At 41.1% G+C, this 11796-nt stretch overlaps 1 protein-coding gene across 2 annotated transcripts; it reads right to left on the bottom strand.

The window, feature by feature from the left end:
* Nucleotides 1–206: 206 nt before the first annotated feature.
* LOC115595231 (anionic trypsin-2-like) lies at nt 207–11242 on the bottom strand. 2 transcript variants are annotated; one of them, XM_030439432.1, is made up of 6 exons: nt 11168–11242; nt 2065–2254; nt 1680–1859; nt 1517–1575; nt 868–1001; nt 207–747 (listed from the first exon to the last, which is right to left on the bottom strand). In XM_030439432.1, exons 1-6 carry the CDS (start codon nt 11208–11210, stop codon nt 598–600), a joined length of 756 nt encoding a protein of 251 aa, XP_030295292.1. In that variant the 5' UTR covers nt 11211–11242; the 3' UTR covers nt 207–597. The 2 variants fall into 2 exon arrangements, with proteins under 2 accessions (XP_030295292.1, XP_030295291.1); XM_030439431.1 differs by lacking the exon at nt 11168–11242 and adding an exon at nt 2896–3159.
* Between the last annotated feature and the right edge of the window lie 554 nt (nt 11243–11796).

Here is an 11796-nt window from a genome sequence, read left to right on the forward strand (position 1 = left end):
ACCAAACAATCAGTCAATCATTCAAGAAAATAATTAGCATTCACAGGATGTTTTGGAGGAGAGGACAGAGGCAGAGCTCTGACTCTTTTTAATAACTTTATTGAAAAATTTGCTGTTAAATTGACAAACATCAGATGTGGTTCATGAGCACAGAGCAAGAGTTTCTGTGCGGATGTGACACTGAACAGAGACAATGATCAACAAGATAACGTTTGCAAGTCGTCTTTATTTGACATCATTATTACCTCATGACATCACTGTAAGGACAGTCGTGTTCAGCATTGTTATCAGTGTGGTTAAAAGGAAACAGGTATTAATATACCTTTGTAGTTTTTCCTTTTAAGAAAATGAAAGAAAAACTGTAATAAACAGCAAAATCCACTCAATTTATTCAATTTACTTACAGGAAAATGTGTAATTGTAGAAATCTGTTTTCTTTTTATCGTAACAACAGTTTAACAGTAAGAATCTCAATAATTAACTTCTAATGATAGCTGAACATTTACTGTAAACCAATTAATTGTAAATGTATCAACTGTATATTTAACTGATGTGATACTTCACAGTTAACCACACCCAAAACATGCCTTTACATTGTCAATTATTTCTCATGGTATTTTCGATCCACTGCATGGATCCACAGACCCCCTCGTAATTATCCGGACCAGTACAGACGTGTGTGGGATGAACTCCACTAATGACACCATAAATCCTGTTATTGTACACGACTCCTCCACCAGAGTCGCCCTGTGAAAGACATGTTTATATTGTTTGTTACAGACTTCTGAAATAATTATTCTTTAATAAAGTGTAAAAACTTGTAGTGACTGTTGAAAAGATATGAGGTTAGAAGTCATTCATACTCACCAAACATCCACCCACTGGATTATTTCTGTCAGTAGTTGCGCCACAGAACTTCCGCTGATACAGATTTTGGTTGAACCGTGGACAGTCAACAGCCCTGATGTTTGCACATTTGAGATGTTGTACCATACCAGGAGCTAGAGGAGAATATAAAAGGTGTTTTTTTTTTCACATTATTAACTTGTACACATTTCACCAGCGAATGAAGAAAACTGCTGCGTGTTACCGGTGGAGCCTTAATATTAATACTTACTTTTACTATTATAAAATGTATTCAAACAACAAGGATTTTTTTAAAAGTCTTGAACTGAGGCTATTCATCTACTTTATTATTAAGTCTCAACTGTCTTTTGAATTCTAATAGGTTAAGCTTGAAAAGAAAATGTACAGATCTTACAATGTGTACATAAATATAATTAATTAGCAAAAAACAACTGAGCCTTTCGAGGATGCTCCTTTCATACCCAACTTGTCTTTGTGCTATCTGCAATTGAAGAATTGTCAAAAAGGATCAACAAACTATGACGTGCTTTATTTATGTTTCATACAACATCCCTAATGGAATCAGCTTTATAAAAATACAAAACTGAGAACACTCATTGTGTGATAAACATATATCATTGATATTAGAAAATAAACAAAATAATCTCACTTCTTGTTCCACCAGGACCTGCAGTGGTGGATCCATGACCTGCAATCTGAACCATCACACTGAAACACAATGAAAAGGAGAAAAAGCCAAGGTCAGGTTTTCATTTTGAGTTCCTCAAGTTTTGAGCTTTCAGACTTATTGAAGGGGGAAGATCACAACTCACTTCCTGGGAAGAGGATGACGAACACAGTCAGGAAGCGCTATTTGATGAACACCATTTGCAGGTGCAGGCAGTTTCAGCAGCATGATGTCAGCTGTACCCTCTTTATGAATGTTATTCATGTGGATTGGCACATTGACTTCGTTACCACGTGGGTGCACACGTAGAATTGCTGTGATTAACCTACAAGTAAGAAGAGGTCAAAGAGGAACATCACTGTAAATACATAATATTGTTATATTACATGTCAGTACTTAACATGACCATAAACCATGCTATCTTTATTTTGTGAATGTTTTATATTTATATCAAAAAATTACTTATTTAACTTCTGATTGAATTTATAAGTGAGAAATATGTTAATAGTTTTTAAATGAAGATTTCTCACCATCCCGGCTGCCAGCAGTGAGCTGCAGTCAGAATCCACTGGTTTCCGATCAGAGAGCCACCACAGAAGTCGCTAAGGGCAGTCGGTTTTTGTATTTGCAACTGCACATGGTACTGACGCTCGTTGTTATTACAGTCGTGACCGTTAATGATTCTCTTCTGCAGATCCACCATGGTGCTCACTGAGACACCTGAAAGAGAAAGTGGAGTTGACTTTGAGTAACAACAGTGGTCTTCATAGAAAACAACAGAAGTCGGTCCTCATGGAAATCTGGTAAATTTTTTTGTATCTTTGTTTTACATTTGGTATTACACATTTCTCTTTACTGTGATTCTACACACTGATTCGACATTGTCAGTCTCCTAGTAATTTTCTAATATGAGAGTTAGCTAGTGTCATTTTCTCCTCTGCCTTTGTAAAAAAGCAAACACTACATTGTAAATAGTGACAGTATTTGTGGCAACAGACTAAACTACCAGACCTTGAGTTTGACTAAAGGCCCTGACATCTCTACCCTGAATGCCATCCAATATCTGTTGTCTCAACCTCTGAAACAACTGCTTGTCACTCAGAGATGCATCATACCACATACTTAAACCTTTATTGTCTTCTCTAGAAAAGAACTGACGAGGAAATTAGGAACTATAAAACAGAAGTAAGACAATGTGCCCGAAGTGTCTGTCAGTGTCAAACATTACTGCTGCCTCTATCAGAGTCAGCATGTCTGAAGGAATCACTCAACATCAATCTTCCAAGTTTAAAAAACACGCATAATTCTATCTGAAGGCATATCGAAGGATTAAAGTAGCAGCAGAAGGATCGTTAACTCACCAGCCCACAGCAAAAGGAGAAGACTTCCTGTCATGCCACCCATCTTTCTCGATGTCTGCTGTCCTGGTGTAACAGGGGCGACTTTTTAAATATGTTCACACTGTCCTGTTGTCACTCGAGCCACCAATCACCTCACAAAGGTTTATCAATACAACCCCATTGGCTGCAGAGGTTCGCTCTTGTGCAAATTTCTTATCATTAATCGAGTGTTCCTGTTTTTGTCTCACATGAAGTAATGATAGTTACAGACTGTTTCTTTTCTGGCATGTAGAGCAGCCAAAATGGCACTAATGAATTAAAAATAGAGGAATAAAGTCACACTTATGGGCCTTTGTGAATCTGCTTTATAAAAATAAAGAGATGAGAGGGAAAAAGTTTTTTTGGTAGAAAGTGAACACAATGTCTGTGGGTTAATAAAGACAGTGATCAGGGTATTTTCATGTTTTGCTGACTAACTATCGGCCGAAGATCAAATATTTTCTCCTGCTGTTGGCTTTTCCTAAGGGGAGCTAAAGTTCGTCGATAATACACCTCAACACTCATCAAGCATAACATCATGGCCACTGACAACAGTGATCTCTTCATCAAGGCACCTGTTAGTGGGGGGGATATACTAGGCAGCAAGTGAACATGTTGTCCTCAACGTTGATGTGGCCAGGAAAAATGGGCAAACATAAGGATTTGAGCGAGTTTGACAAGGGTGATGGCTAGACGACTGGGTCAGAGCATCTCCAAAACTCCAGCTCTTGTGGGTTTTCCCAGTCTGCAGTGGTCAGTATCTATCAAAAGTGATCCAAGGAAGGAACAGTGGTAAACCAGCGACAGGGTCATGGGCAGCCAAGGGTCATTGATGCACCTGCCCAGTGTGGTCCGATCCAACAGACGAGCTACTGTTGCTAAAATTGCTGAAGAAGTTAATGCTGGTTCTGATAGAAAGGTGTCAGAATACACAGTGCATCGCAGTTTGTTGCGTATGGGGCTGCATAGCTGCAGACCAGTCAGGGTGCCCATGCTGACCCCTGTCCACCGCCAAAAGCGCCAAACAATGGGCACTTAGTATCAGAACTGGACCATGGAGCAATTGAAGAAGGTGGCCTGGTCTGATGAATCACGTTTTCTCTTACATCACATGCATGTCCAGGTGCGTGTGCATCACTTACCTGGGGAACACATGGCACCAGGATGCACTATGGGAAGAAGGAAAGCCGGTGGAGGCAGTGTGACGCTTTGGGCAATATTCTGCTGGGAATCCTTGGGTCCTGCCCTCCATGTGGATGGTACTTTGACATGTACCACCTACCTGAACATTGGTGCAGACCATGTACACCCTTTCATGAAACAGTATTCCTTGATGGCTGTGGCCTCTTTCAGCAGGATAATACGCAGTGCCGCACAGCAAAAGTGGTTCAGGAATGGTTTGGGGAGCACAACAATGAGTTTGAGGTGTTGACTTGTCCTCCAACTTCCCCTGATCTCAATCCAATCAACCATCTGTGGGATGTGCTGGGCAAAGATCCATGGAGGCCCTACCTCGCAACATACAGGACTTAAAGTATCTGCTGCTAACATGTTGTTACAGATGTTACAGATCAGATACCACAGCACACCTTCAGGGGTCTAGTGGAGTCCATGCCTTGACGGGTCAGGGCTGTTTTGGCAGCAAAAGGGGGACCTTTACTTATCCCACAATGGGGAAATTCGCTTGTTACAACAGCTTAAGATGCAACCAAGTCAAGACAAAGAATCAGACAAATACGTGTACGGTGAAATAGAAAAAAAACAAAGACATTTTTGAAAAAAACAAGAGTGGAAAGTGATGTTCAGGTAAACAGTCTGATGGCTTTCTGATGAATGATCTGCGGTAGCGCTCCTTCTTACACAGTGGGTGTAAGAGTCTGCTGCTGAAAGAACTGCTCAAGGCTTCCACAGTCTGGTGCAGGGGGTGACAGGTGTTGTCCATGATTGACGTCAGCTTGGCTAACATCCTCCTCTCACCCACCACCGCTATGGAATCCAGCAGACAGTCCATGAGAGAGCTGGCTCTCCTAACAAGTTTGTTTATCTCTTCCTGTCCCTGTCCGAGCTGCTACATCCCCAGCAGACCACTGCATAAAGGAGCGCTGATGCCACCACAGTGTAATAAAATCTTCGAAGTAATTTTTTCTGCACTACTAAGGACCTCAGTCTCCTCAGCAGATGGAGGCGACTTTGGCCCTTCTTGTACAGGCCATCTGTATTGTCAGTCCAGTCCAGTTTATTGTTAAGGTGAACACCCAGGTATTTGTATTTTGCCACCATCTCTATGTTTAAACCCTGAATATTCACTGGTGCGATCTGTGGTGTCTTCTCTGGAAGTTAATCACCATCTCCTTTGTTTTACTGGTGTTTATATGCTGGTGGTTGCATTCACACTAGTTCACAAAGTTGTTGATGACCCCTCTATATTCCTGTTCATTCCCCTCAGACACACATCCAATAATGGCTGTATCATCGGAGAACTTTTGGAGGTGACAGTTCACAGTGTTGTGACTGAAGTCCGATGTGTAGAGGGTGAAAAGGAATAGTATTTAAATTCAGCAGCCTTATGATAGTACACTTATATTTCAATAAACAAACTTTGTCACACTTCGGCTATTGTTGTATCCAAAGTATATTGCTGTTGTAAAAGTTAGAGTTAGAATAGTTGGTAACTAAAGGCATCCGGTAAAGATGGATTAGTGAGTAGATGTGTCTGTGTTCGGCATTAACGTCTTTAGTCTCATTTAGCCACTTGTTAGCAACGGCCATTTTAAGACAGATAAGCAACTTATGATTAAATTGTGGGACATTTAATGGTTTATTTTATGTTGTAGAACAAAACGTGTAAATATCTGTTTAGAGATCAGGTCAAGTTCAACATGTTAATGGATCAGCAGCAGCCATTGCAGAAAAAAAGAAAGTCAGTAGAGGACGTTTGCAGAAAGAGGAAGTAAGCAGCAGCTGTTGCAGAAAAAGGGAGTAGCTTGATTACCGCTTGATTGTCGAACACACAATCTTAGCTTCAGCCAATGAAGAGAGAACACGGGATATTTCTGGCTTTCAGAACCATCACTGATACAGAATACCAGAGAAACTGTGCCCTGATATCGCAAACCAATCTTTGTCATACTACAGCTATTGTTGTATCCAAAGTATATTGCTGGTGTGAGCGTCTCTCTACACAATCACTATAAACATTTTCTAATTTTCTATACACTGATCAAGTTGTAAAGTCAGAGTTAGAATAGTTTGTAACTAAAATTGGCTGGTAAAGATGAACTAGTGAATAGATGAATCTGTGTTTGGCATTAAACTCTTAAGTCTTATTTAGCCATTTGTTAGCAAACGCCATTTTAAGACAGAGATACACTCTATGATAAAATTGTGGGACATTCTTTGGGTTATTTTATGTTGTAGAACAAGGGGTGTAAATATCTGTTGAGAGGCCAGGTCATGTTCAACATGTTTGTGGATCCCTAGCATCAGTTTCTCCAGAAAGAGGAAGTCAGCAGCATCATTTTCTCCAGAAAGAGGAAGTCAGCAGCAGCCATTGCAGAAAGAAGTTTTCCTATCGCTGGAAATCTTCTGCCCCACCAGCACAGGGAGGGAGGAACTTTCTGATTCACAACCGCAGCTTCCTCCATTGAAGAGAGACCACAGCTGGTGACCCGATGGACCTCCAGATAAAAAGACGATGCAACTCAGCCGAAGGGCTCTGAGCTATTAGCTTTTTTAGAAGAGAAACTTAGTGCTTGCTTGTTACGGTATTCTGTAACTCTCAGAAGCGAGGTAAACTGTATTTTAAAAGTTTTGTTTTATTCTGCCTGCCTAGAGCAGTTTTAACTTTTGCCTTACTACACTTCTGACTCTCGTGTCTCCTTGGTTAGTGTAACCTGAGATCTTTCAGGAGAAAAAACCCATATATACTGTACATGGTGGTGGACTAAGTCCAGATCTCATTGTGAGGCCTTAGGGCCTTGCTCCTCCCAGACCTCCCTGAGGGGATCCCCAAGTGGGAAACAGGATAAGTGAAATCAGAACGAGGATGACTTCTCAAAGAGACATTTAGCCAGCTAAGATATGAAAGGCCTTTAACCTAGGATACAAATGGGTATCCCAGGATTGTAGGATACAAATAGGTGTATCTGAGAACTGTACAATACAAATCGATGTATCTGAAGAAAAACCTAACCTGATTGGTAAGCCTATTTCTCGCAGGGCTGATTAATTGTTAGATTCTCCAGTCTATTTAAATAAGGGGAGCTCAGTAATAAGTCGGTATTGCTGGATTCTTAACATGGCGTCCCTAGTTGGGGATTCTCAAGTAGGATTATAAAAGGGGTAACCCACCAACTTTTAAAGGACAAAGGAAGGACCCAGAGGAGCGCCATAGAGGCACCTCAACTCCCTTAGGCGATCTAAAAGAAGCGCCCTCGGAAATCAGGGACAAAGCCAAGAGAGCTGAGTCCCACCCTAAGAGACAGGCCTTAAAGATGTCTCACAATGACCTGTTCATTGGACAGATCATAATATATCAAGAAACTTTAGAAGAGCAAGTAGCCCCCCAAAAATCTCTATGAGTGAACCTGGAAATCTCTAGCCAGTCTAATGGAGCGAAAATGGCCTTATCCATGAGAAGCATTGCTGGGGCAGAATACCAGAAAAACTGTGATGCCGTAATGTTGCACAGAAATCTGGCCACCGGACCTGCACAAGCAGGAAAGTTCAATTATTGCAGTATCCTGAATGTGGTGCTGCAACCTAGTGGCAGTAGAAGGCCTGGCAGAAATATGGACAGGCCCTGGTCACATTCGAACACAAATAAGAAGACTTGCTTGATGCCCTAATGCAGGCCCTGAGGGAGGATGAGTGATAGTTCTTCCTTCACTTACTTATACCTAACGTAAAGGGAGGCCGAACAGGCCAGACAGAAACTAGACCTCAACACTTGGGAGGTCCAGAAAACGGACTCAAGCTTCAGACAATTGAGTCCCGGCTCCTAGCCCCTTTATCTCAGGATCTGATCCAGGGTCAAGCGTCTGCCAAAACCTCGATGTCAAGTAGCAGGGAACTAGAGCAAAAGTTTGTAGAATTACCTCTGGCCCAAATGGGACCGCAAACCTGGGACAACACTCCGGGAAGAGGAGGCATGGGAGGACAGTCAAGAAGGGACCAAGTGAACGTAGAACGGAGGTCGGTCTATTTGTTCACATACGCACCAGATAAGGGGACCATGCAAACGCACGGTCCCCGCCTATACCTCACAGGACCCGACCCGACCTGACCCGACTGTGGCTTATGCCCTAGAGGCCAAGCTCAGAAGAGCTGTGGGCCCGGGACTAATGATCCAAAAGCACCAGAACATTTGCCGGGGAACCGGAGAATGACAAAATAGGACATTAATGTTCACCAATGCCAACCACTTACAGGACATATACTGAGTTGGCAGGACACTGCCTATGCCATAACTCTCCAAACCCCACTCCACAGGCAAACTGGCGGAGAGGTGAAGTTATGTCTACCAGATGGGGAGCACCCCTAATATTCTGGAAGGACATGCCACCAAAATACCCCCTAGAAGAAACTCACTTCTTTACAGAAGCAGGGAAACTATGGGGACCACTGGTAACTGGGTTGAGTCATGAGAAACCGCATCTAGAGCCTAAGCCCGAAAGACGGGATAACACCATACTATCCTGTCTCCTAGGAAGATGCTGCCCAGTTAACCAGGGCGCCCGGGAAGTGTTGGGAGCACATGACAAAACCGGACCCTGGAAAAAAGCAGCAGGCTATGATTATCTAAAGCAGGAGTAAAAGCCAGAGACAAGAGGGCAGTTGCGCTATTGGGAATCTATGAGGAGGCAGACAGGGAAGTCAGAAAAAGGGACGCATCCCCGGCCAGAAGAACTTTCCTAGAAAGATTCAGGTCCACTTTGGTGGAAGGTCATCAGCGAAGCAGGAACGTGACCTTTTAACGAGAGTCCACCAACCGAAATGAGTAATCTGAGGATCGAAACCACCAGTTGAGCTAGTCAAGGATTTTGGCTGCATCCCCCGGCCAAAGAATCCTCCCCAGAGAGATTCAGGTCCACTCCGGTGGAGCGTCATCCACAAAGCCTGAGTGTGACCTTTAGTGGGAATCCACTACCCAGAATGAGTAATTTGTGGACCTGGAGCCTCCGATGAGGGGCGGAACTTGGTCGAGGACTGAGCCCTGATCTCAGAGTTTTGGCTCAATAAGCCCAGGACACTTCCAAGTAAGAAGTGGAAAAATCCAGTATAGATCTGTCTAATGGATTTTGGTGAGTTCACATTTTTTAACTGTCCACCCAAAAAACTGCATTTACTCATAGGGATGGAAGGTTCCACCCCAGATGTACCAAAAGACACAAACAAGCACTGGTTTAGTTATGTCATCAGTTTTGCCACAGAACACTGTTTCATATTCTTTCAAATCACTGACCCACGGACATTCAATAGCCTTGATGTCTGCACATTTGAGATCCGCAACTTCATCAGGATGGAGAGTTTTTTTGTTTACTACATTATCTACTTAACGTACACATCCCACTAACAAATGAAGAAAATGCTGCTGTGTCGGTCCCTTGGAGACTCAATATTAATTATTACTTAAACTTTTATAAAATACAAGATTTTTTCTACTTTATTATTAAACATGTCTCAAAAAGTTAAGCTTGAAAAGAAAGTGTACTGACAGATGTACATTTAACAATGTGTATACATGAATATAATTGATGAGAAAGAAATCTTTAAGATAAAATAAAAATGTACTTAATGAAAATATATGTTTGCAAGTTACCAAACACGAAATGATTCTGATCATGTTGTGGTCACTGTGTAAAACTGAAATAAAAACAGACATCACTTGCAAACAAACTTTGTTTACCAACCACAGTTTTACAGTGTCGTAAGTCATGTAGTAATATCCTTTAAACAACTATGTGTGTCACAAAGTGGTGAACCTCAGACCATTCTTGTTTGGGAACAACAGAGCCCCTCGAGGATGCTCCTTTCATACCCAACTTGTTTGATGTGTGTATCAACCTCAGAATAATATGTTCATAAGAATCAATGAAGCTGATAAACAATATATTGTCTTTATGCTGTTTGCAATTGAGAAGACTCAGTGTGAGAAACATATAAACTGTTATTATAAAATAAACAAGATTAATCTAACTTATTGTTTTATTAGGATATGCAGTGGTGGTTAAATAACCTGCAATCTGAACCATCACACTGGAACAGAAAGCAACGGCCAATTTTTCATTTTGAGTTCCTCAAGATTTTAGGTTTCAGACGTATTATTGGGAAAGACCACAGTTCACTTCTTGGGAGTAGGATCCTTTTTACTGTCAGGAACCTTCACTTGATTAAAACCAGGTTTGTGGTTTCGTTACCACGTGGATGCACACGTAAAATTGCTTTGATTGTCATACAAGTAAGAAGAGGTCGAAGAGGCACATCACTGTAAATATATAATATTTTAATATTACATGTCAGTACTGAACATGAACAGAAGCCATGCTATCTTTTTTTTGTGAATGCTATAATTTTAAATCAAATAATTACTTACTTACCTTCAGATTGAATGTGTAAGTGAGAAAAATGTTGTTAATAGTTTTTAAATAAAAATGTCTCACCATTCTGGCTCCCAGCAGTGAGCTGCAGTCAGAATCCACTGGTCACTGATCAGAGATCCACCACAGAATGAAGTGTGGGTCGTATTATCCCAGATAAGTTTCACATGGTACAAACACTCAGTGTTTCTACAGTTATGACCATAAATTGTTCACTTCTGCAGATCCAGCATGGTGCTAAATGAGAAACCTGAAAGAGAAAGTCAACATTAAATGGCTTCTCTGGAAAAGCAACTAATGTAAAATTAGTGATTAGGAAAACAGACCACTGGCAATGTGCCCAAAGTACAAAACAGAGAACTGTCTGTCAGTGTCAGACATTACTTCTGCATCTATCAGACTGACTCCTCCAACTGATTTAGAATTCAGATGCCAGGATATAAATCAGCATCAGAAGAAGAAACCACAGTCACAGTGTCACTGCATTGGCTTCATATACATTTTCAAATCAGAATATAATAGATATCTAAACCACTTGTGTCAATATGTCTGAAGGATTCACTCAACATCACACAACCACGTTTACAAAACACACATAATTCTATCTGAAGACATATTGAAGGGTTAAAGTAGCAGCAGAAGTATCGTAAACTCACCGGCCAACAGCAAAAGGAGAAGACTTCCTGTCATGCCACCCATCTTTCCCGATGACTGCTGTCCTGGTGCAACAGGGCGACTTTTAAATCTGTTCACACTGTCCTGCTGTCACTCGAGCAACCAATCACTTCACAGAGATTTGCCAGTACAACCCCATTGGCTGCAGAGGTTTGCTCTTATGCAAATTTCTGATGACATATTGAGTGTTCCTGTTTTTGTCTCACATGGATTAATGACACCTACAGACTGTTTTTTTCTGAGATGTAGAGCAGCCTACAATAAACTGATGAATGAAAAATGTTTCAGCAATAAAGTCACATTATGAGCCTTTGTGAATCTGCATCATGAAAATAGAGAAATAAAGGGGAAAACTAATTTCTCAGTAGAAAGTAAACACAAAGTCTGTGGGTTAATAAACACAGTTGACTGGATGGTCAAGCTGTCAAATTTTGATGAATAACACTTTACTTTAACAATTGGGTTTAAAAAAAAAAGGGAAAACTTCAAGAAGATTCAAGAAATCAATCTTTGAGGGAGTTGAAAATATGTAATAGCTCAGAGCGGGATAAAATGTTAAAGACTCATATTTTAACTTAGTTCAAATTGTAAATTATTATTTCATTATTAC

The sequence above is a fragment of the Sparus aurata genome, chromosome 14 (genome assembly GCF_900880675.1).
Source record: "Sparus aurata chromosome 14, fSpaAur1.1, whole genome shotgun sequence".
Lineage (NCBI taxonomy): Eukaryota > Metazoa > Chordata > Actinopteri > Spariformes > Sparidae > Sparus > Sparus aurata.

Bases quoted from the DNA above. Each gene is read 5' to 3' on its own strand.
- LOC115595231 (XM_030439432.1), bottom strand. From the start codon at position 11,210: ATGGGTGGCATGACAGGAAGTCTTCTCCTTTTGCTGTTGGCCG. The intron at 2,255-11,167 runs GTGAGTTTACGA...TTTCTCTTTCAG, and splicing joins TCTCCTTTTGCTGTTGGCCG to GTGTCTCAGTGAGCACCATG. The intron at 1,576-1,679 runs GTGAGTTGTGAT...ATTGTGTTTCAG, and splicing joins CGTCATCCTCTTCCCAGGAA to TGTGATGGTTCAGATTGCAG.